The 25366-nt window shown below is 44.9% G+C and overlaps 1 protein-coding gene across 1 annotated transcript; it reads right to left on the reverse strand.

The window, feature by feature from the left end:
* Positions 1-232: 232 nt before the first annotated feature.
* Positions 233-22076, reverse strand: LOC116453259 (T-box-containing protein TBX6L). Its single transcript, XM_032128509.1, has 9 exons — positions 12398-22076; positions 8108-8252; positions 7012-7114; positions 6403-6567; positions 5943-6089; positions 5370-5440; positions 4518-4609; positions 4009-4201; positions 233-3414 (listed from the first exon to the last, which is right to left on the reverse strand). Exons 1-9 carry the CDS (start codon positions 12411-12413, stop codon positions 2988-2990), a joined length of 1359 nt encoding a protein of 452 aa, XP_031984400.1. The 5' UTR covers positions 12414-22076; the 3' UTR covers positions 233-2987.
* Between the last annotated feature and the right edge of the window lie 3290 nt (positions 22077-25366).

Here is a 25366-nt window from a genome sequence, read left to right on the forward strand (position 1 = left end):
CCTCTGCAGGAGAGGAGCAGAAAACACAGAGAAAATAAACAATTTGCTGCAAAGAATTGGTGCAAGAGCCTGAGTCACATCTAGCAGTGTGAGCAGATAACCTGAGGCTCACTGAACACACTGTGGAGAACAATGAATGCTGAGATCAACAGCCTGTCATGCATGTACAAACTGGCCCCAGGTAACATGACTAAAGCAGAGCACGTTGTGCTTGAGAAAGATGCACAAAACCTACACTTTCGAGTTTATTTTATTAGTCTTAATGGCCTGACTTCCGCATGTCTCATTTCCTTTTATTGAAGCTGTCAGAGGCATTACATTATCTCACATGAGTGCAAAAACAGCATTTCAGTCGAGCTCATACAGACTTTAAATGCCACAGCTGAAGAAAACAAGCCAGTGGGAACTGCAAAGGGAGGGGGCGGGAGCAGAGTCCAGAGCACACCTACAGGCAAAATCTCCAAAGGCCTCCCAAACCAGCCAAGCGCAGTCTCTAATCAGAGGCAGGGAGAGAGAAAGGATAGGTACTTCTCTAGCAAGCTGGATGATTCACTGAAGAGCGGCAAGCAGTCCTGTTGCAACAGAAGGCTGATGAGTAATTGATGGCTCGTCCTAGGCCCAAAGCTGAGTCTTCTACCCCAGTGCAGAGTCGTCTGCCAAACCACCTCCAGCCACAGGCCCAGGGGGCAGCAGCACCTGCACTGCTACTGCGAAGGTTTGAAAGAAACAGCATTGCACTCGTATTTTCACAGGAGTTCCCCAGTGCTGCCCAGTTCCCCTCAGTTACTCATACTCACCGCAACATTTCATCCTTATTAGCACTCTGTGACAGGGAAACACATCCCAGCTACAAAGACAAAGAAAGAGCTAACCAGGTAGCCAGTGGGGGATGTATTCTCTCTTTTACAGGCATGCTGCTGGCAGCGATCCTGTGTCGTGCACAAAGTACCCCCCTCGGGTCCCTGCACATGAGGCTCAAGGCACTCACTCACTCGCCTCCCCAGCCATTCTGCTCATCTCATTTCCAAGATGTGAAAGACAGTGGTGGCAAAATTAACTACTAATGGCCAGAGACAGCCTTTTACAGCTGACCTGCCTTCACACAGCTGGCATTTGGACAGCAGGAAACCACGACATTCTGGCATTAGAAAAAAACCTGCTCCACATTTTTTTCCCAGCCAGATTTCCTTTTAAGTGAGTAGCTCACATCCACATGTGTGTCATGCACAGCAGGTACAAATCACTACTGGCCAGGGTGCCATCAGAGGGGAGGCTCACAGGGCATTATGTACATGTACCGTGGCAAAGTCTGACCTTTATTTCAATGCTGCACATCCTCAAATCCTGGGAAGCCCAGGGGAAGTACTCAGCTGCTCTGTACATATCATAATTGTGGTATAAAAGCAGTTAGCAATATACAGTTTAAATAAGGCAACAGTCATTGTAGTTGAGTCCATAATTTACAGGACTACTCTTCACAGTAATTTTAACAATAACAACACAGCTCAACATCCCTATGCTATGCACATGCACAGTGCTGAGCTAGTGCCCCAAAAGCCCGTGCATAGCCTTTCCCAGTGTCCCTGCACAGGGGTCCTGAGGCACTGGGCACAAGCCTGCCCAGGTCTGCTCAGAGACAGTATCTTGCCACACACACACACGTGTGTGCACACAGAGAAAACCATCTGGCACACAGGCTAAATGACACACCTCACTGCCTACTGATGGCTGCAGGCCACACAGCAGCTATCAGTGTGACAAGAAAACATTCCCCAAATAACACCTAGGAACATGTCTATCCTCCCTGAGAAGCAAAGAGCCTGTCTCACCTAGTCCCCAATGCCAGGGCCATCTGCACTTGGGTAAACAGGGAGGCCTCCCCCTTCTAACAGGAAGATGAAAAGAATCCCTGCTTGCATGGCACTGCACAGGCTGCTCCTGCCCAGGATGGGACCAGGGAGGAGGGAGGTGGAACCACTCTGATAACTGAATGTGGACAGATCCCTACAGACTCCCAAACAGCAGCCAGATGACTTCACACACTCACAGAGCAGCGCAGGAACCACAACTATAAATGATATTCTCCAGGGGTGGTGGGAAGCGGGAGAAGGAGTAAGTTCACAGTGGAAAATTTCCTTTCCCTCTAAAGGGAGAGGTTGGAGTGACACAGCAGCACTGCTGTTCATGGCCCTGCTTCTGACAACCTTGGAAAGCCCCAGAGGAGACCCCACATTCCATGAACAACCTCCCTCCACCTTCACAGAATGAAGAGCGTTTCATTGACCTCGAATCTAGGGCTGACAGAGGAGGGATGGGCACGGGGACAGGAAGACACCACACAGCCTTGCTGCTGCTCCTCCTGCATGTAACAAACTCTTCCCTGCTTGCACAACCCACTGCTGTGCTCCAGACACGCCTTACTGTGCATTTTACTCTCATCCGCTGCTGGAAGAAAGGCAAGACTCTAGCTTTAGTTTGACTATACTAACTGAGGAAGCTGCTCAAAGGTCACCAGGATTGCTTGCTTTGCTCATCTTTGCAATATTTTCTGCAGCTTTTTGGCCACGTGGATGGCTTACTGAAAGTCCTCAGCCCCTATCTCCTCTCACCAAGTCCCAGGAGGGAGGGATGCTGGAAACTGCCAAATGTGAGGTGCCAACACTGTGACTGTGAGTTCAGCAGCTCTTTAAATACTGTTCTTGCAGATCTGTGGTTTCCTACTCCTGCTGGGAAAAAAAACACTACAGAACACATTGAGCCTGACCCACAAGACATGGCTGGGGCAGCCACCAATTTAACCACTGCTTGTGAAATATGGTGAGGGTTGTTGTGCAAGGAGATAAGGAAGTGATGGTGTCCCACGCTACTGCTTGCAGCAATACCTCTGCCTAGTGTAGGCAAAGCTTCAAAAGTCCAACACCCCAGAGAAAATCCAATCTCATTTACAATTCTCTTTCAGTTTTTTCACTGGGAAGGGTCCTCCCCCTTCACCAGCAGGCGTAGGGGAACAGAGGGTACTGGCTCCACTCTGCCATGGTGCTGTGGGCATGTCCCGGAGTCCCTTGTGTGTTGTACTCCGTGGAGAAGGCCGAGTAGCTCATTGCCCTGTACTGGCTGTGGGAAGGCACCACCCACTGCCCGAGGCCCTGCTCGGTGCCATAGGGACTGTACATGGGCGCCCGGGCCCCGGCTTTCCCCACAGAGTCCAGAGCCATGTTCACCACTCCTGTGTAGTCCTGGGGAGGAGGCAGAGGTGGGGGCAGTGGGGGCAGGTTGGTGAAGCCCTCTGGGAGCTGTTTGGAGTCGTGCTCGGGCACTGTGGTGAGATCCAAGGCGTGGCACCTTGCCCGGAAATCGTTCAAGGTCGCAGCATCGCGGGTGGGAAGCTGCTGGCTGTCCCCAGCTTCGTGGAACCTGAGTCCAAGGGCAGAGAAAAGAGCGAGTCGGACCTTCCAGAGTGGAAAACCACCACGGAAAACCCACACAGATCCCCTGGGGAAAGGCATGGCAAGCTCTTCCATTTGCCTACTGCTTCATCTTACTGTTACTGTGGATTTTAGCCCAGGCCTCACTCACACCCACAGAAAAATGAAATGCCAGAGAAGGTGAATCCAGACTACCTTATTTCTGGCTCAATTCTAGTCTGGGCTCACTCACACCAAATTTTGCAATGAGGAAGGAAAAATCACTGGAGTCTTGCCACTCCTCCAATGGACAGGCAAGCTCTGTAGTACACAGAACTGGCTGAGAGAGCATTTTGGGACAGGGGAATAAAGAACATTACAAAGACATGAGTATACCCAGAACCAGTGGGTTTGAACTGGAAGAGAAAGGCTATCCTTGGACCTATCTCCATGCTAATCTACCATCTCTCAACCACGTGTGCTATCCAACAGAAAGGCATCCTCCCCCTACTCCCAACTAGCTGTTTTTGTTAGGAAATACCCAGCAGAAGAAGACAAACCCCACCAATTAAAGGGTGGTGTTGGAGGAGAAGGTAGGACTCACCGGTATGTCTGGTAGGACGGCGTTGGCACTTGCTGCTCTCTAGCCAGACCCTCCCTCTGGTCAGCAGGCACTGGTGAGGCTGGAGGGAAGGCCTGGCTGCTGTTCTGCTCCGAGCCCCAGAAGGGATATCCACTGCTGACCACCACGGGGTTACTCTCTTCCTTCACATCTACATTCTCATCCTTCTCAAAATCTGACTCAAAGCAGGGAAAAGAAAGAATGGAAAAGAATGAGGAGGGGGAAGAGGGAGGCAAAGCTGACAATGGTCTATTGGCAGTTGCAGTAATCACAGGATGGTGGAAGGAAACACGCTAACACCTCCTGCAGTCCTTCTGTCTTAAGGGAATAACCCCTTCCAGCTCTTTTCTGCCCAGATACTGCGGTGATCAGTCCTGCCCTCTCTCCTTAGCTGTGCTACTGCAAGCAGCACTGAGAGCTGGAGCAAGGAATGACTTAGCTTAAAAACCTATCTGAATATCATCTTCTGGGTTTGTTGTGATCAATATTACCACGTTCCTCAGCACCCGGCTCCTTTTCCTCAGGCAACTTCCTCTTCTGGCTCTTGGCTGGACTGGGCTTCTGGCATTTGGCTCGTCCTTCCCTGGAAGGAAACAAGACATGGGGATAGCTTGGACGTTTTTTGCCTAGATATACAGGCAGCAATGCTATTAGGAGAAGAAATAAAATCAATAACATTTTTAAAGTTTAAGTAAAAAAGAGTCAGTTTTGGCCTTTTTTCATCAGGAAATGAGATTTTTTTTTTTCAGGCATAAAATAATGCAAAAAAAAATCTCAGATATTTTAGCAACATTTTCTGCTTGGGAAAAAACCTCCATTTTTTCCTTCTCTATTGCCAGTCTGGGGTTTCAATTTAAGCTTTTTTTTTCATCTCATCCACTGGCTGCCCTCAGACCAAGCAGAAGATCTCACTGGTATTGGTATCCATCTTCCGTCTTGCAGACAAAATCTCCCACTGGAAGAGACACTTTTCCACTCACAGGAAAAGCAGACAAGGGAGCTTCCAAATGTCAGAATCAAGCTGATCTCCAAGAGACCAAATGATCTGCTGTGGACTCCTGTTATCACTGCTATTCACATGTCAGACTCCAGTCTAGCTCCAACATGCAGGTCTCAAATTTGTCACACCTCCCACATTTCTGTAGGAATTGTCACCTCCCACTCCCCACGTCTCTTGAGAAGAGGCTGCACAGAGGGACATCACTCCCAGATACAGGCAAATGCAGTGTGCACAATGCAGCAGGCTCAGCAGAGCTGGCTGGTAGAGTTTTGCTCAAAGACTTTGGGTAAAATTCACAAGTGAACTCCAGCTATAAATAAATTAAAATGAAAAAACAGTTTACCTTCGAGTGTTCTTCCCATGTTCACGGAAACCTTTAGCAAATGGATTGTTGTCAATCTTGAGCTTTGTAATCTTTAAATAAAAGGAACAAGACTCAGCATCACAGTGACTGGTTGGGTTCTTCACTGTTCCAAGACCTTCACCTCAGTATTTATCACAACAGATAAACTGTGTGAGAGTTTTGGACATGGCCTTGCCACAGTATCTCAGCTCTCCCAGCAGCTCCCATTATTGATAAGGAACTGACCCACAGAGAGAAGTGACTTTACCAGGGTCAGCAGGGATTTGACTAGAGAAATATGCAGGGTGAGTATCTGTATCTGGACCTGCAGCCATACTTTTTACTGCATTTGGAGTTCTGTGTGTCACTGACAGTGCACTCAATACCATCAAGGTGCATGACTCATCTCATCACGGAGTAGATTTTTCCACAGGAACCACAATGTGCCTATTTCTTCCCACTGTCCATCACAGGTGCCCAGGATGAGCAGACAGGAAGGAGACACCCTCCTTCACGAGAATTTTACGGACAGCATTTTGCAGTGCGTCCAGAAGCAGTGCTTGCACACCGTACCTGCTCGTTCTGGTAGGCAGTGACAGAGGTGAACACAGTCTCAGGGAAGCTGAACACCTGGAAGATGCTCCAGCGGACACTGAAGAGGTCATCTGCCTGCACAATGTGGAAGCGTGGCTTGTAACGGTGCATGGAGTGCAGGATGATCTGGGACAGACAAGGGACAAGGATTCCATGTGCAAACACTGCCAGCACACTGCAAATCTCCTGTGGAGACTCCCAGGACACCCATTTCAAACCAGGGATGCCTGCTGGGACTGGGGTCTCCACCAAGCCCCTTGTAGTGACAGTACAGACCCACGCCTTCCCTAGCTAAGAGGGCACGAGGGCTGGGCTGAGTGAGGAAGAAAGGGCACTTGGATATGTTTTAATTTCTACATTATTTAATTTCTCACAGATCCTGCTTATTTCCCACAGAGTTCGTCTGCAATGAATTCCAAGAGAGCACAGCACAACCTACATGCCCATGTTGATCCAAAGTGTTGTTAGTGAGCTTCAGTTTTTGGAAGGAGACAGGTTCTTTCATCCAGTGGCTGCCAGGAGCTGGGGAATCTGGGTGGACATAGGTGCGACAAGGGAGCTGGGGCTCTGCTTTTCCAGCAACTTCCCACTGATCTTTATTCCACTGTGAAGGGAAAGGCAGAAATCTGGAGCTTAAAAAAAAATGCTTTCAGTACAGGAAAACCCCGGCAAGTTTGCTTCACTGTCAATCCAGTGCACTCCTCTGAAGCACAAGTAACAGATTCTCTCTTACAAGCCATCATCATGTTACCAAATCAGCTCCAAGTTTAGGCCTCATTTTTCCTCCTTTTCTCCCAACGGCTGCCAGAAAAGTCTGACATTAATCATGATTAAAACTGTACTGCTTACAATGAAAATTAGTTACCTTTCCAGCTTCTCCCCAAGCAAAACTGACAAATAACTCCACAGAGGCATAAAATCCATCAATTACTTCTGAACTTTGTCCAAAGAGAATTTATTTATCAGTGTGACAAGTGAAGCATAAAGATTAATCTATTTCAAACAAAGATGAAAGCACAGCATAAATTCTGTTATTTAAAGTACTTACCTTGTACCTGAAGTTGTCCATTGGCACAAAATCTACCAGCATGAGGTATTTGGCATATGGGATTAAGCCAGAGACTTTGATTTTGCATTGTGGAAACATTCGTCTGAAGGAGAAATAAAAAATAGAGTATAAAGATTTCTCTGTAAAGTGGTTATTAATGATCAAGCAGCATGTCATGTTTACTCGCTACTGTGCAAAGCCCTGGCAGCAGTATTTCTCCAGCCAGCCATTGACCATTTGTCCACCTTTTTGATGGACTGTCTAGTCCTATGGGTTTAGATGGGAGAGACACTAACAGGGCAGCAGTCACTGAAGGCCTGACACTGTTGCTGCTTTTGTTCTTCCAATTCCTCTAATACAACAGTGGGAAACTTAAAAGGAACTATTTGGAGGCTGTACGTAGTTCCTGGCCTGCTGCAGCTCTCACAGACCTGGAGGATGGATTAAATCTGAGCGTGGGTAGAAAATGCGTTCTCATCTAAGAGCACACCCAGCTTTCTGTTCCCGTGCTCCCTGCCACTACTTTTAACTTCTGACTTTGCAAAAGAGCTTTGACAGCTACCTCCCTACCCAAAGGGATTATTCCAGCTCACAGCAGCTTTGACACAATACTTTACAGTTTCACAATTCCATCTTCTTTCACTGCAAGCTCCACAGTACATGACTCATTTATACTTTAGAGGAGTCTGCACACACAGATCGTTACGAGTCTGCGCCATGTTCTTGTCTGCAAACACAGACTCAAACCCAAGCACTTACTGCTCAACTGCTGCTGCCTCCTGTGACCCAGGCAAAGGGAGCCCAGGGCACTTCCCAGAGCAACCTCCAAGTGACAGGAAGAACACCACTGTTAAGTGGTGAGATAAGGATACAGGAGTTTTCTCAGCATGTCAGTCCCACAGTGACCTTTTGCACTTCACAGTTTGGACTTCTATAACACCCTGAAAGTGCAATTCTTCTGCCAGGATCAGGGAGATCTGCATAACTGGCTACAAAACCAGTTTAAGGGCTACCATTTGAAAAATGAGCACTTGGAGACTTTGATAACAGCTCAGAAGGGTGTGGTGTGTGTGGGCAGCTGTCCTGTACGCCTTACCTGCCAGATTTGGTGATGATCATCTCAGTGCCTATCTGGTGAAACTTCATCCAGAGCCCCATGTCCTCGAGGGTGACCACGATGGAGCTCTGTGGGAAGGGCTCCAGGCTGGGGGAAGGAAGGGCCTCACACGGTGCTTTCACGTCTAGAGAGAGGAGACCGTGACTGCAGACAGACAGGAGGGGAACTGACCCTCGGGCTGGGAAGCCTGTGCCACAACAAACCTCTTAAAAACTGTTACTTTTCTTCAAAGGATTTTTGTTACTTAGTAGGCTCAGAGGTGCAGAGCCTTTTCCAACAGGTTTGTCTTTAGCTGGTAATTCCTTTTGTAAGGATCTGTGTGTTATACCAACTCAGTCTAAATTCCACTGTTACAAAACCCACACTGGCAGGTAGCCACAATCTACTGTTCTGGTATGATCAGGGTTACACAAAACACTTTACCAAGAGAATACAATGAAAGCTGAAAGGACTGGAAAGATTTTAAGTGCACCAGTGGGTAATAGGGGAAAATGACAAGTAGGTGGTCGCAGAGGTGAAAAATCCCCCCAGAAGACAAAGATGAGACAGACAGGAGTCCTAAATGTATGCAAAGGAAAGAAAAGGAGGTGACAGAGATAGATTATGGATAGACTATATTGTGAAAGGAGGATGGCTGGTCTAAACTGGAAGTAGAGATGGGGACCACTGAGGAGCCTCTGAGAGTGGTGGAATGTGCCTCTTCAGTAACACACCGTGGCACAGTGCTGCAATCTGCCTGCACTTCCTCTTGGAGACACAGGACCAACTGTGGGCCTGGGGAAGAGGAAAGGGAAACCATTCTGGAGGAACTGCCTTTGGTGTTGATGGTAGCAACCACCTCTGTACAGCTGTTTGGATAAAAAACTCCTTAAAAACCCCCAGTAGGTGTTCTCAACAATACTGTAAGGCAGGCAAGACTGCTGCTGCCATACTGAAAAGCCCAGTTCCATTTTAGGCCAGAACATGGCCCAGTACAGTTCTGGTGGGCTGAGTTTATACCCAGTAGAGCTTTAGGAACACTGCCCTTGAGGTTTGGCCGAGGGATGAGGAGCCTGCTCGGTGGGACACCCACGGCAGCAGTGCTGTCCCAGCGCAGGGCCAGCAGGACCTCTCTGGGTGCTGCATTAGCAGCCAGGCACAGCTATTTGTTTCAAAGGTTGATTTTTCTGCTTCTCAGCCTGATCAGATCTTATTCAGAGCATAGCAGAAAAAAGGGAATTTTCACCTTGTTACAGCTTTCCTGAGTAATGTCTTCAAAAGAGTTTTCACAAAAAGTAGACAACTATTTTCAGAGAAATTAGCTTTTTTCACAAATCTTTCCACCAAAACAATCCAGTACAAATCTAAGCAGTTCTCCCCTCAGTATTAAGAAGTAAATAACATTAAAATGTAACTTTGTCAGTTTGTAGAGGTCTTTAGGCATTTAAAAAAAAATCCTCTACCCTTTTTTCTGCTTTGATCCAACATTAATGAACTGGCCAAGAAGTGACACCTAGTTTGCTCACCAAGATTAGCCTGTTAACATCTTCTTACTAAAGCTTCCCCCATATCCTCTTGCAAAGACATGAAAGCTGCCATGAGACCATGCATTTGGTAGCTCAGTGCAGCACATGTATCAAAAGGAGTTACAATAAAATTCGGCTGATTTCCCACAGGAGCCATCCAGTCACAAATAAATGCAAACAGATTTTGATTAGCTAGACAGATGCTTGCTCCTTCCCCAAATGAATTTTAGAATTAACATTTCTTTAAGCAAATTCCAATGCCATTAAACGAGAATACAACAAGGCAGATCTCAGGAGTCCTTAATGAGGGGAGATTTCCAATGAAGTCGAGAGGAATTGAAGTGAAAGGAGTTCAACACTGAATTAAAAATCAAAGGCAGATCTTATAATTTGGTTTTTACCAAAATGAGTCCACAACACACTTGTAGGAGCACGATGCTGCAGGAGACAGGGACAATAAATGTTGCAGCTAAGATTTAAAAATGTAGTTAACGCCTTTCACCGTGCAGGTTTTGTGTGCACAGGCTGAGGCTGAAAAGCAGGACATGAACAGTCTGCATGAGGACCTGGACCCCAGCAATGGTGTGAGCTGGTGAACGGACCCACAGATCTTCAGCGGGATCCTGCAGTGATGGATCTGTTTGTAGGATCCACTTTGGATTTTGTTTGCAAATTTTGTTTGGATTTTTCTTTCCCTCCTAGTTTGTGCCTGTGTAACTGATGGCAAGGCTCATGCACTCATCCTCCCACAGAGATGCCTGAGTGTTGGACTTACGGCACGGAGAGGTTGGGGCAGAGTGTCCAAGCACTGAACGGAACCTGTGTGAGCTGTACTTCTATGGTTTCCTCTCCTGTGCAACTTGGTTTTAAAACCATTATTATCTGAAAGAGATTCAAACCTTTTCCAGGAATTCTAGTATTACTTATTAAAAAATATTACTATTATCATTGTGCTGGTAACATCATATGTGGCCCATTCTAAAACATGTTTTTTATTCCAGATGAGGTTGAAAGGTAGGAAGCTGCTATGATAAAAGAACTGAAAATTAAGAGATCTTCAATCTATTCTGTGCTTGATTTGAAGGTCCCAATACCAACAGGAGTAGCTTGTGCTACAGTTTCTGTATCTAGAATGAGCTGTACATATCTTTTTATCATCTTGGGGACAGAAAGGAAAGAAGGAGAAATGAGAGACAATTTAGTAGTTTTAGGAGGAAGGCCTTTGGATAGAAGATGATGGAGTACAATTGCCTCACCTATTGCACTGCCTCATTATTGAGACAATGTTACAATGTCAGAAAATTTGTTGCAGCCTTCCCAAAATGTGCAGGATAGGATTTGCAGTCCTGGGAAACCTCCAGTAAGGGAAAAAGCTATGCTTACCTTGACTAAAATCAGTTATTATTACATTTGTTGCTGCTATCTTCCAAGTGAAGCCCAACACTAACAGCTATCCAGTGTCCACCAGGGAGGAATGCACATCAATATACAAAACTATCTAATAAATTAATCTTTGAAACAAGCAAAAAAACCCTCCCCATGCTCTCTGATCTTCTAAATGTCAGTAGAAACACCCCAACCCTCTGGAGGGAACCTCATTTCTCAGATCCAGAGAGTTTTTTGGCAATAACAAAAGTACACTGTTTCCACAAATGCAACGGCTTCATCTCTCAGATGCATCCAGTCATCACCTGGAATATTTCTGCTGTAGGGGGTCATATACCAGAAGCAACCCAGTAAGAAAATGAGGTGAACACTGCAATATTTTGAATCTTTAACATGAAAATACCACAATACAGTCTATATTTTTTTCATTGCTGCTCTTTTGTTTTTCAGCTCAAAATTCAAGTGGCAGAAATCAGCATGAATCAGATCAACACAGCAGGGACTGAAAAAACCCAAAACAGTAGCAAAGACGGAAATAATCTAAATCACTGCACATGTATTTTGCTCATGAATGAGACAACATCTTGCAGAGGAAGAGAAAGGAAGCTGAGACTACCCAGTCACCTCTGATGTGCCTACAAACTGCACACCTAAACCTGGGCCGGTTGTTTTCTTCTGATGTAGAGTAAAATCCCAGAGTAAATTTAGGGTTCAGTTGCACTGACAAATGCAGCACCTCTGGGCTGGCCCTTAGTGTCCCAAGGCATATCTGTCATTGTGCCAAATCCAGTCATGCTCCACACGAGAGATTAACAGCATGCTGTGAGAGATGGATTGAAGGAAAACATAATGAAACCCTAAGGAAATCACAAAAATCCTGTGCTGGGTGTGAACCTGGAAGAAGTCGGCTATGCCTGCTTGGGGTTCATACTTTCAAAGGGCATAGGAAATAGGAAAAAAAACCCAAAACCAGACAGTTCGTATCAGAACTATTATTAAAAGCATAACAAGTATTTCCAAACCTTCTGTGGCCTTCAACCTGAAGAACTCAGTACTTTGCAGACAATACACAAATAACACCTCCAGCCTTCAGCTGAAGGCTCACACTGCACGAGGTGATGTGGGTTAAGTGAGTTTTGGGCACAATTATGAGCAAACCTTTGCTAGCTTACAAAAGATCTTCTAAGGCTCTCAAAAAACACTCAAATGCACCATTTTTCATCTATTCCTATGAAAAAAAGCCCAGTTTTTAGATCCTCTCCAGCCCCATGCACTCTTCTATAAATGCTGGTAGCCCTTCAGGAGCACTTGTTCCTTTTCTGGCATTAGTCTAGGATCTCTCCATGCAGTAAGAAAAGGGAAGGAGTCCTTCACTTACCTGGTAAAGCTTGCATTTTTCCATGTACTGTGACGTCGAGGAGCTTGCACGGCCAACGAAGCCCCAGAGTTCTTACAAGGGGAGCCAAAATAGTCCAGTTCAAAAGCAGGTCTGATTTCCTGAAGCAAGCACAAGCCCTTCCTTCCGAGATCCAGTGTCAAGAGTGAGCGGGATGAGGATGGGACTCCAAGCACAGCTAGCCAAGGTGAGTTCCTGTTTTATGGAGGCTAATGAGCAGGGAGGAGCTTCCCGCCAGGGCTGTCCCCTTGTGAGCCTTTGATGTCCAAAGGGACAAAGAGAGGAAGGATCTGCAGCAATGGCTGGGGCTAGGGGAAGAAAATCAAAGAGAATTAACATGGCTTTGACATACAGGAAACCCTACAGGGGAAATGCACCTTGATTTACTGCTAACGAACTTTTAAACAAATAGAGACAAGACTGGAAACATCAGTTGAGGACTTAGCTACAAAATAAAACCAAATCCCTTAAACAGCAAGCAGGGAGAATTTCTCTTTGGCTATTCCATGGGTTTATGATAATTCTCATCTTCAGCACACAGAATCATTTTACTCTTGATTTCTGGTATCAGAATCAGGACAGCATGGAGCTTGTTCCTTCCCAAATGGGTGATTAACAGTCTGTGTGAAGTTTGCTCTCACAACCAGAATGCTGCAGCAACACATCCCTTCACCCACAGATGTCTTCTCCAACAACATAAACATATTTGATGGTATAACGTCACTCATCTGCCCAATTTCTGCATTCCCAGCCTTTAACTGCACTTCTTTTCCAGGAAGATCAGGCACTGAGGTTATGCCTTTCTCAAGGCGCTGGTCTTACCCAAGGAAGGCTGAGCAGAAATCGAAGGGCTTGAGCATTTTCCCTTAATTAGTTTATTCTGCAAGTGTGACCATTAGCTTTTGTGCTTATAAGTGCTTACAAGTGCTAAGAGACAGCAATCAAGGCTCAAGCTCCAGGGCACAGCACAGGCATCTCCAAGAGGCAGGGGGTTCTGTGCATTCACACACAGAAATGGCTGTACTAACATTTACAGGGCCAAGACAGTCAAAAAGTGGAGGTCAAAAGCAGGGTATCAGTCTGAATGGGCCATTGCTGGGTCCTGCACAGCAAATTTAGGAGCTCTGTTAATTTCAAAGAACTTGCTGTAAGGCTGCATTTCTTTCACTGTCTAGATTTATTCCAAATAAAAAAAAAAGTCTTCTCTATTTTGTCAGTGATGTTACCTGGGACATCTAATCTTCAGTCTGATGTACAAAACAAACTTTGAATTTATTTAGTGAGTTTCTACACCCAAACAACATTCCTTCAGTTCTGTTTTTACTGCCTTTTGGAGCAGGCAATGCAAGGGCATGCAAAGAGGACAAAGGAGCTTAATCAGAGCAGGGACCGACTCTCTTCCAGTGGTATATTGGATTTTAGGCATCCCAGTGCTAGCCAGGGAGAGAAAAGCCAATGCTCAGCGTGGCAAGGAAGAATGTTTTAAAGAAAAGGGTTGGAGAATTTGGGAAGTCCTGAGGAGGGCTTTATAGCAAGAGATGGTCCACTGGCTCCTGGCACCTCTGAAGGACCACATCCAGCCTTGCTGGCATCTCTTTTAAACCACTGGTTAATACAGAAGACTACAGGCTTTTCTCCCTCAGGTAACTTGGAGACATCCAGAGCTGTGGAGTCTCAGTACCACTGAGGAGAGGACGACCATGTGGTGGAGAAATGTCAACCTGTAGCTCAAATGGCAATTGTTTATTAAATATGTGGAGAAATAAATCAGAAGGGGAAAGGTCAGCTGAAATAGTATCAAGGTCAGATCTCTGCTTGCACTTGCACAGCCACTACCAGACCCAAACAAAATGGGATTCAGAAATGCTTTCCTGCTCTGCTACAGAAGGAAAGCTAGCATCGCATCTCCTCCCCCCTCCATGTCCTGCTTTTCTAATGCTAGTATTTTAATTGTAGAAAGCGGAAAAAGACAACCATAATCAGAATCTGAAAAGGAAAAATAGAACAAAAATTGGGTCAGATTCAAGCTAGCAGCAAGATGAATCAACATCCCACACAGTCAGAAACCGCACAACAGCAGTAGCAGCACTGGGAATTTCAGACTTCACCTGACAGGAGCGTGGGATGTGTATCATGACTTACTGCTTCTTCCACAAAGGCTATGAGATGGTCTCCTGCTGCCACTTCATTTGCACACTGCGTATCAGCATGTCTGGGGAACACACATTTGCTACCAGTACTCAAAATCCTTTTGGCTTCTCCCAGCTGATTGATGGGGAAGGTGGAGCCATTAATTACCCATGACTAGTTAACAACCAGCTTTCTCCCAGCCATTCTAGTTGCACTGGAAAGGTTTTAAAAGTGAAAAAGAAGTGATTTTGTTACTATTGCTGGAAAGTGTGGCTAATAGGAGCAATCCCCAGGAAATTCATCCCTAGCAAAGGGGGAATTTAGCACATTACCCTCATCTGTCCATCCATGGAGAGCCCTCAGGCAGTTTGATGGGAAGTCAGAGGTGAATGTGCTGGTGTCTAACAATTCACTGGCAAATTGGAGGCTGAGGGTGTGGAAAGGGATGGGAGAGAGAGTGGATCTGACACGTGTAAGTCAGTGACATACACGGCTCTGCTCTGAGCCCATTTACAGCAGCAGGTATAAATCCTGCTGAGCCCAGCTCTAACAGAAGGCTCTGCCCTATGCCGAAGGGACGAGGTAGGGCAGGAGGGAGGGGATGTGTGATGACAAAAGCAGAGGCCAAGAGCTTTTGCTTTGCATCTCTTTGGGAACCCGATCAGAAAGAAACATTCCCCTCTGGGTTTTGTAGTAAGGCAAATGTTTTCTGGCATTTCTCCCACCTTAAGTGAAGGTTTAACCCTTACTGCTCAACAGGACCCTGTAGAGAGCTGGTTTGCACACAAGCCTCCGAGCTCTCCAACACAGTGTTATCTTGCCATCTCTGGCTGCTGCCTGGGGCTCCCAGACAGCTGGAGAACAGATAAGGTGTCAAGCTTTGGCTAATGGGGTCGGAGTCTGCAATCGGCTGTGCCCAAGGCACTGCCACCTCTGTCCAGGCAGAGTTCCTAGGGAAGCATTCTGCCCGGAGAGCAAGCCCCAGTCAGGGGCATAAAGTTACTGCCTGGGAGACAGCTGAAATGTGAAAGTCATCTGTCAAAAGAACCAGCCTTGGATTATTGCTCGTGGGTGCAGTAGCCAGTATCCAACCCTCAGGTTTCCGAACTCTGTGAGAAAGTGTTACCATACCAGCTTTAATAAAGTGGGCTTAAGTGATGCTGCCTTGTCTGCCTGGATCTGCACAAGCAGGAAAGAACAACATAGAGCAGTACACACTGCATCTAAGAGATACTTCCCTCTGAAACCTGAGGAAAGCCTTCCTGCCATTTGAATGTGACTCATTTAGCCGATTCCCACCTGGCACAAGGAGGCCACAGTCCCAGAGGATCTTGGCAACTCTTTGTGAAGGATCCTCTGCCATCTGCACGGGATGAGTACTGAAAAGTGAAAGGACAGCATGTCATCAACAGGGCCCAAAATAAAACAGAGAGCTCTACACCGATACCTACTTACTTTCATACTTCAATAAAAACATGAAGTGGCCTCAGATTCTCCAGGATCCACAAACCAGCTCCTTAAATCCAGGCTCAGTTCACTGTGAAGCAAATGCAGCCTGATTTATGCACACAGGGCCATGGGGAAAAGCCGAGTTTTTCCAGAGAAGCTGCCTGATGAAACTCTTGCTTCTGCAGCTGTGCCAGCATGTGACTCCTTGTCCTTGTTAGTGCCCGACACCTCACCCAGAAAATAGGAAATACAAGTGCAGGGTCTGCCAGGACAGAGCTGCTGAGCTCTGGCAGCACAGGCACAGCCTGAACTTGGGCAGCTTTCTGAGCAAGTCTCTGTGGGCGGCTACAGGAATGGTAAAAGCCTGCAAAGTGTTTTGAGAGCCTCTGAAGAAGTGGTACATATCTCCTATCATGCTGCAGCACAAGAAACAGCTCCTACCCAGCTCCTTACAGCAGCTCACATAACACAGCATTTTCTTCTGATGGAGGGAAATGGCACCTTTCCCCCTCCTTTTTATGGTTTTGATTGATTTTTTCCTGGGAAAAGCTAGCTGGTGTCTTCAGGTATATTACAAGTGTCATGCAGACCTTCCTACCCTGGGACCAATGCAAGGGACCCCATAGAAGGCATCTGCCAGCTCTCTGTAGGGCTGAAAACCCCATACTGAGCCCCAAATTGCATCACCCCCAAATTTTCCCTGTGCTCTCAAAAGTGCAAAAATGACATTTGGCAAACCAAAACAACTGGTTGGAGAGGGCCTGTTGGTAACATCTCAATGCTAATTCACCACAGGGTCCCTGGACAGAGGTGCAGTGAGCTGTGGGGACGGCTCACAGGCTGCAGGTCAGCTGTGACAGGATCTGTTCTGGAAGGGAACGTGGGAAAGCAGCTCACATAGACAAAAAGTTGTACCTTATAAGCTTAACACAAGACTTTTCCTTTTGCAGGTTTGTGGATTGAGGTATCTGGCCGCAAAGGTGAAGAGGCCACTCCTCTGTCTCCCTCCCTCATATCCGCCCTCCCCAGCCCTCTGCAGTGAGCCCCAGCAGTTCGTTAGCATGGACACAAGAAGGGAAATACTTAGCGGCCACTTAACACGGCAGGCTGAGTTTGGCCTCAAAGCTACAGTCCAGAGTCAAATGCAAAATATGTCTGTCCAGAGCCCTTTCAAGTTCTCACAGACTCCTGATGTTGGGCGCACTGTTTTCCTGTCCATCCATTGTGTTTCCCAGACACAGCTCAGCATTCTGTCCCGCTCAAATCCACAAAAAATACCTACTGAAAGGACTGGCAGCAAGCAGCAAGGAGAGCTCTGCAGACAGCACAGCAAAGGGCCCCCGAGCAGCACGGTGCAAGCACTGCCTTTCCAGCCCTGCATCGGGAAGGCTCTTTCCTCCCACACCTGGGACACAGCAGCCCTGCCTGAACTCACTGCTCTCCACCGGCAGCCACAAAGGAGCAGCCTGAGAAAACAGGCAGCAAACAACTCTGGCCTAACATCCATCTATAAATACTTCTGTATTTGTACACATGTGCACACACTCATATGCAAAGAGAAACATCGTGCAGAGCTTAAAAACGGCAGCAGTTTACTTAACCATGAATTGAGACCAGACAAAAGCCCTGAGCAGAATGGATTCTGCTGAGCAGAAGCCCAGCCGGCAATACTGCAGCAATCTCTGTTAAAAAGCTGACGTTTCCAGAAAAAAAACCCAGCAGCTCAGACCCAGAAGGTTTTATCTAAACTTTATGGACTTTCCAAGATTGCTGATACACTGTCATGGTATCTTGGTTTCCACAAAAGATTACTTTTGTTGGTGATCAGGCATTTGTAAAGCCATGAAACCAACAGGTAAAAAGCCAGACTTCAATCGTGCAAGTCGGGGTGCAAGTCACTTTGTTTGGCAAAGACAGATCTCTTCTGCCATCAGGAAGTTTCCATAAGCTGTTCATCACAGTAAGGTTCTAATCAAACCAGGAAATCAATAAACAGTATAATTCCTTATCAGAGGAACTACCTTCAAAGAGCAAATTAAAATTGATAAGACTTAAAGTGTTTGGAATTTAAAAATAAAAACTGCTGTGAGCTCTACAGAGCTGCGTAGAGCTCTGTTCCTCCAACATCACTATTGACTCTAAAGAACTTTCTGAGGAAGTTAATTATCATTCCCAGAAATCATGACAAGAGAACAATTAAACCATATGCAGTAGATTTTGATTCAGAGCGCTTACAATAAATCATGTTTCATTTTAATAAGATTTTATTACTGCGTATTTATTTTCCTTTTATAGTACCATTTATAATTTATTTTAAAAAGAACTATTAAAAATTATATAGCCATAGGATACATACAACTGCACATACATCTCCCAGCATGAAGGGAACTGAACACACAGGATGTCTAAATGACCTGTAGAGTCTGAGCTGTGCTTTATAGGATCTCCCAAAAATAAAAACGAACACCAAGACAGAATCATGCAGTACATCCTCCAAGATGATATTTGAAAACTGGTATAGAGCACTATGATGGGACATACATCATCTGCAGCAAAGTCTGAAGTCAGTAACAAAGAGCTGGAAATACATATGGGTTTTAAGCAGAAAGCCCTTGGATAAACTCTGAGCTGTACTTTTTCTCACCCAGCTTGTTCATCACCTCGCAGCAACATATTTGGGTCCATAATAACAATATTCAGGTAAGAATCCTTCAACTCCACTGATAATAGAAAATAACGCCTGTCAGATTTCATGGGTTCCTCAAGTCAGCACTGGGATGAGGCTGCCATAAGTGTACGTGAACTGGCAGAACCAAACACAGCTGCCACTTCTCCTTGCACTCCCTAATCTCACCAGAGTTCTTTCCTTCATTCTTCCCATACACTGAAATTTCTCGTACTCTTTGTTGCACTCATGGGCCGGGGTACAGACTGTGGGCAGATCACAGCCCAGGGCTCCCTCCCCCTCCCCAGCAGATTGTGAAGTGTTTATGACCTGGCTCTTATGGCTCTAGAGGTGCTGAATGGCCTTTTCCCCCCTCCGAGTCTCAGCTCCTGATGGGCAGCTACAGACCAACTTTTAGCCGGTTTGGTCCGTAGTTGTGGATTTTATTGCCCAGTTTGTCTCTTCAGCTCACATTTGTAAGCTCCAGAGTAAATTTTTCCCTGGGTAACACTCTGCAGCTCAAAGAACTCTTCTTGTTTTTATTACATCCTTAGTGATTAAAGGGATATTTAAACCTCACAATGTTCCCTGCTGTGAATATAAAAGCCTAGCATCATTTCGGATAGATGTGCTTAGAAAAATAAATTAAAAATTAGCCCTACTATATCGAACAAATGCTTCTAAGTGGTTAAGAACATCAGACACCTGAATAATTTAAATATATTGGATGCAATTCCTTGAGAAACCAAGGGATGACACATGGCTTTGTCCTGTCAGAGCAGTTATATAGGAAGGAGGACAGCAGAGGTGTGCAATGAGTGCATTATACTGAAAATACTGGATTTTATCTACTTAGGCATAAATGACTTAGATTTCTTCTCCTCTCTAACCTTGCAAACACCAATACACATAATAGATGCCACTCTTAAAAACACTTTGCTTTTGTGAGTCAAAACTGTTTTTAAATGACTGCCACTTCACAGCCTGACCTATGCCTGCCAATCAAATGCAGATACAAACAATGCAATGTAAATTCAACAAAAGTATTTATAAATTCTGCTCAGAAAAGTGCTGGGGAGTGTGCAGGAGGAAATCAAAGTCACATTTGGGAGTAAGCATTCCTGTGAGCACAGATCAGATGGTTATCAATAATGAGGTCACTGGTTTTGCCATCCTCTAATACTGCAGTTACTGGTTTAAGTTCCTGCAGGGAGCTACTGCTGGGTTCAGATTCGGTGAGTTGAGCCTGCCTGAGATGGAGGTTTGGACTCACTACCAAGGGGCTTCATTTTCAAATAACTCCTGACAGTGCAGAGAGAACCTACTAGTCTTAGAGGGCTTGTGCTCTACAGGATGGGAGTGGGCAAGTTACAACAGCAGCTTGGGAGGGCTGGTTTAGATTATCAGAAACCTGAAACAAAAATTTGAAATCTAAGTACATACATGGTCCCCCAGTACATCTTTCTGACTTTTTTGTCTCGTATTTCCTCTCCAAGATGGAACTATTCCTTCTCCTCCCTTTGCATCATACTGTGAAGAAGCTGTCCAAGGGAGGAATTGCTGAATTCTGGAATTCTTCACCCCAATTCCAGATTTTCCCTTAAGAGAAGATCACTTAAACTTCTGTTTTGAACAGTGATGTTCAGCCCTATCCACCTATAAAAACATGATAATATTAAGGAGGTTCCATTACAGAGGTAATTTATAGGGTTTTCTGCACTATGTGTGATGATTTCATTTCCTTGTTGAAAATATAACCACAAATAGATACGTATGTGAAAATACCATGTAGTTGAGCAGGAAACTGGCAAGGCTTCTTTCTGTGGGCCTGCTGTAAAAGAAACTGGCAAAACCACATGTAATTCTTATCACCTCATTATCAAAGCTACTGGGGAACTGCAGGGAGACTGGATGGGGTGAACACCAGAAAAGATTAGAAGAGTTGGTTAAGGAAAGCTTCCCTGATTGATGGCCCTGTTCATGAAGAAGAAATGAACATGTCTGCAGGGTGTAAACATACAGATGACAGAGGAATTAATATTCTACAAAGGGATATAATTACCTTCATCAGTTGGGATGAAAATGAGAGAGAAGCAATTTGACTATCCAGGAAAAACTGCGGCTGTGCAGTGGCAGCCTATGCACAGAGGAACAGACACAGTCCTTCCTGTATTATGCTTTTAATGGCTTTTTGCACACATCAGTGGCATTACACAGAACAATCCTGCCTTCGTGTGAGCAGTAAAGAAGGCTCTGAGGTATCTGCTCCTCTCTTATTCCTATGATTCCTCAAGTGAGCACTAAATGAATTCTGGGACCACATGGAAGAATGGATGTTACACTGGCATATGAACAGGCTGTTTCCCAGGAGGATGGAACCTGGGCTCACTGACACACTGTGGGTTACAGCACCACACATACAACACAGAAAATCCTGTATTTCTACACATCATAATTCACAAAAGACCAGCTATTGACTCACAGGAGAGGTGTGACTGCAATCTAAATATCACTGTCCTTGGGAGAGCATTCCTCTTTCCCACTCCAAGGATTAGGTCAGAGTGAGGGGAAAGGTGACAAGTTATTGAGCCACTGGGTTACATTTCCCAGGAAGTGCCTTTGGGTGACAGTGGAGATATACTAAAGCTGTAACAGCAGCCATTGTGTGAGCTGACAAAAGATTGATCCATGGACAAGAGAAGCATTTTCTCTGCAATTCTGAAGCACAAAGTTTATGAGCTATTCTCTGGGCTTTCAGAGGGCTTCAAACGGCCCTCAAGGGAGAGAAAAGAACACCACCATGCCCACTCTGTTCAATCAACTTCTACACAGTGTTCATGGTTCACCAAATCATTTTCTGTGTTCTAACAAGCTCCTGCCATAGGCAACTCCTCCCTTTTTCCATCACAACTTCAGAAACAGAACATTCCCTGTGCTGAGAAGTCCTTTCCTTTGAGGAAAGCAGCCTAGGGGTGTTTTTGCAACAAACTGGGATGGACAATACCTCCCTCTCTTCTGTTTCACCCCCAAGGTTCTCAGAAGTGCCAGATTCAGCTTTGCAAACTCAAGTCCTTTTTACCAGAACTGATATAACTCTGGTCAAGGCAGTGGGTATTTCTCATGGATTCTGGAGAGGAATATGTCCATCTTGTTCAGTAAGGTCAACCTTGAGATTGACTTTGCACCCTTCAATACCTGGGTTATGGTCTCTGATTAGTAGAAATGCAGCAAACCCATCAACTCATTGTTTAAAGATGGCTTTAGCCTTGAAGAGAAGTAAAACTCCCGTAACAACAGTTATACAGGAGCAGAACTTGTCAGGTTCTGCTTTAGCACTTACTGCCTGAATTTTTTCTTGCCTGAAGACAAATTAAAATATTTTTGCAGAAATACAGGTCTTTTTCCATTTGCACCAGGATCAGAACAGTCATAATAAAGGAAATCATCACTGTTACCTGCATGTCCCACTGACCAGCTTTGGCTTCTGCAGTGCAGCCATCTTCAACGATTTTGTGACCCAAGGAGTTCCAAACTGCTTCTGTGCCACATCCTCATTAGTTAGTTCTGCATTGCATTAGGTGAGACAGTACCAACAAATCTGCAGTGGGATTATCACCATTAAAAGGTTTGCTGACAAGCCTGGCCTTACCACTTGTTTGCCATTCCCAAAGTTAAAACCAAGGCCTGCATCTTACTAACATTTTACTCAGCAACATAACAAGGGTATTCAAGCCTCAGTCTGTTTCTGTCTGCAGAGATAAAAATTATGTTAATGGATGAAGATAGTGTGGGAGACAGTTATTCTTGAGCAAACTCTGCCCAAGCTGAAGAATCCTGGGTTTCCTGACAGCAGTTCTGCCCCAGTTTTTCCAGCAGGTTGGATTCAGAAATGGAATTAGGGCCATAAGAGAGCTGTCATTTAAACGCATTTACCAATCAGAGGGCATCTTAAATAAATCTCAATGCACTTATGTTCTCATTCCACATTTAGCCAAACAATATAAGAGATTTTCTTCAGCAAATAAACCAGAATTCAGCAAAAATAAAAGCAGCAGAATCAAGCCTCCCTACTCTAACATCATTCTCCAGGAGGCAAAATGCTAAATCTACACCAGTGTTTTGGCAGTGAGGAAATATTCTCAAAACAACAGTATCACAGCAGTAATGTCTTCTGCTTTGGAAATGTGTTACCTTGATGTTTATATAGCCACAGGAGACCATTCAACAATGGCAATGTGTTAATTCCATTGACATTATCGCTCAAATGCAGTCACAGGGGCTGGTGAATGCTTTTTTTTACATGGCTCTTTCATCTAAAAGAGAATAAAGCAGGACATAATGGATGGTTAGTAACATATTGTTAAATGGTTACAAGACTCAGGAAATTTCAGCCAGGGAATGGGAAAAACTGAAAAATCCAAGTAAGTCTTAATTAGAACAGAGATTTGGTTTTGCTACACTGCATTATGCCAATTTCTCAGCATTCAGAGGTAAGGGCTCTCAAAAAAACCGAGCATGTTTTACATCTACATGAGCAGACATTTTTTAGTCCTCTCCAGAACTCTGTTCATGGGAACTCTGAATATTTGGAGTTATTCACCATCACAAAAACCCAGGTAACTTTTTGTGTTGCTTTCATTTAACTTAACTATGGGAGTGGTTCCTAGTAGATACTCATATTCAATCACTCAAGATGAAAAAACCCATTGTTTTACCTAAAATTGGCTAGAAGATATTATAAACAATTTATGACAAAAATGTCCTAGCTGCAAATTCAGTGGCCATTTAGAGGAGGGGGGATAGTTTGGACAAGTAGTTTCTATTTGATGGAGACAGAAAATGGAAGATAAATTGAAAAGCTCACCAGCTAGTGGGAAAGCTCTGAGGCAAAACTGAGTTCTTTTGACTTACAATTTAACCAATAAATCAATGGTGTTATCATTAAATAGATGCAGAAAGTGAATATTGACAAAGCCCAGATACAGAACCCAGGAAGAATGAACCAGCTTCTAGTCCATCTCATTCCAGACGTATCACCAGTTCTGCTGCTACTATTCTGAAAGCCACCAGAATTTCCTTGCTGGAGCAATATCAGCCACTAAGGATGCGGGAGAAAAGCTGTTAAAGAAAATTGTATTCTTAATAAACACCGCCTCAGGAATCACATGAAGACAGGTGCCACTAAACAGAGCTTACACTAGCTGTTCTGCAGAGTTCATCTATATGCCATAGCCACCATAATTTCAGGGAGAAGTAACGAGGGCTGAATTTTTTACCAGCAGAGGTATTTCCACCTTTCCTTGGCCTTTTGCATTTTTCAGTGGTTAACCGTGAACTTTTGAGTTTGCATGTATTAAGGAAGTTAAGTCTGTTTATTTTAAAGCATCTATTTTCCATGGAAATTTTAGTTGTAGAAATACTTCATGTCACTGAAGAAACTGTACACATCATAAGCCTAGGGTGACCCACAACCTGAGGCTGCCCTTTGCTGTCTTCATTGAAATCAAGAGGAGCTATTTAAGTTTTGGTGCCTTGTTGAATCAGGCACATCTTTTAGAAGAAACATTTCTCTCCTCCTCTCTCCCTCTTCCCCAGCAGACACTCTGCACTTGGAAATAACATTTCCATATTTTCATATTCTTTCCAGGTACTTTTCCACATGTGTTGACAGTACCAGATAACAGACAGTTGCTACACTGTTGTTGTCTGTGCCTGAGTTGTTGTAACTGAAACATGACCACACATCCAGCCTGGACATTATCACATCCTGAGCATCTCCGAGTTTCACTGACATTGCAACAAGTTCATCTTATTAAAAAATAAAATGCAGCAGGAGTGCATTTAAGCACAGACTATTTACTCTCTCTTACAATTTAATCGAATTCTCAATTATCTAAAAGTGAACTCCCCAGTTTGGAGGGTAACACCTGCAGAGCAGCAGCTGGATTATGCACAGTTGTTAAGGCCCTTGTGTCTGGCTCTCAACAGCTGCCAATACACATGTTCAGGGGCTCAGCCCAGGCCAGGCAGCTGCACAGGGACATCTCTGTGGTGAGGGGGAGGCAGTGCAAGACATCAAGGGATTAAAACAACTCCCAGGCCTTCCAGCAATCCTGCACTGCTTTCTCATCTTTCTTACATTGAGGAAAAACAGCTGTATTAACAACTTCCAAGGAAAAGTACAGGCCTGGTAAAATGTGCCATTGTAGGAGAATCCTTGTGCAGTTCACTGGAATATTCATGTTAGAGACAGTAAAAAGCATCCCAGAGCATCCATGCATGTACCAGTAAATGCACTTGGCTTGCTTGCCTTCTGCAGAAAGACCCACGTCTGCCCTATCAAATTAAAACATAAGCTGACAGCACTGCCTGGCTGCCAGCAGCTGGTTCTGACTGCACTAGCAGAATCCAAAGGCTTCCTCAGCTTGCAAAGCAATGGGATCATAGACCAGGTTATCATTATGAATCCTCTGCACTTCTCTTTGCAGAAATACTTCACAACATGCAATTCCAAGCTATTATTATGTTCCAAGAAAGCCAAACTGAAAAATCACCTTGTACCACTGCTACTTGCTGGGAGAAAATACATCAGGCTCTATGTTTTGCTCCCAGGAAAGCCTGTTTACTTATGAAGTGTAGGAAGCATTTCCAGCAGGGTGTCTATTGGGAGAGCCATGACAGAAGTTATTTGCTTGAACTTGTGCTGC

The sequence above is a fragment of the Corvus moneduloides genome, chromosome 18, assembly GCF_009650955.1.
Source record: "Corvus moneduloides isolate bCorMon1 chromosome 18, bCorMon1.pri, whole genome shotgun sequence".
Taxonomy (NCBI): domain Eukaryota; kingdom Metazoa; phylum Chordata; class Aves; order Passeriformes; family Corvidae; genus Corvus; species Corvus moneduloides.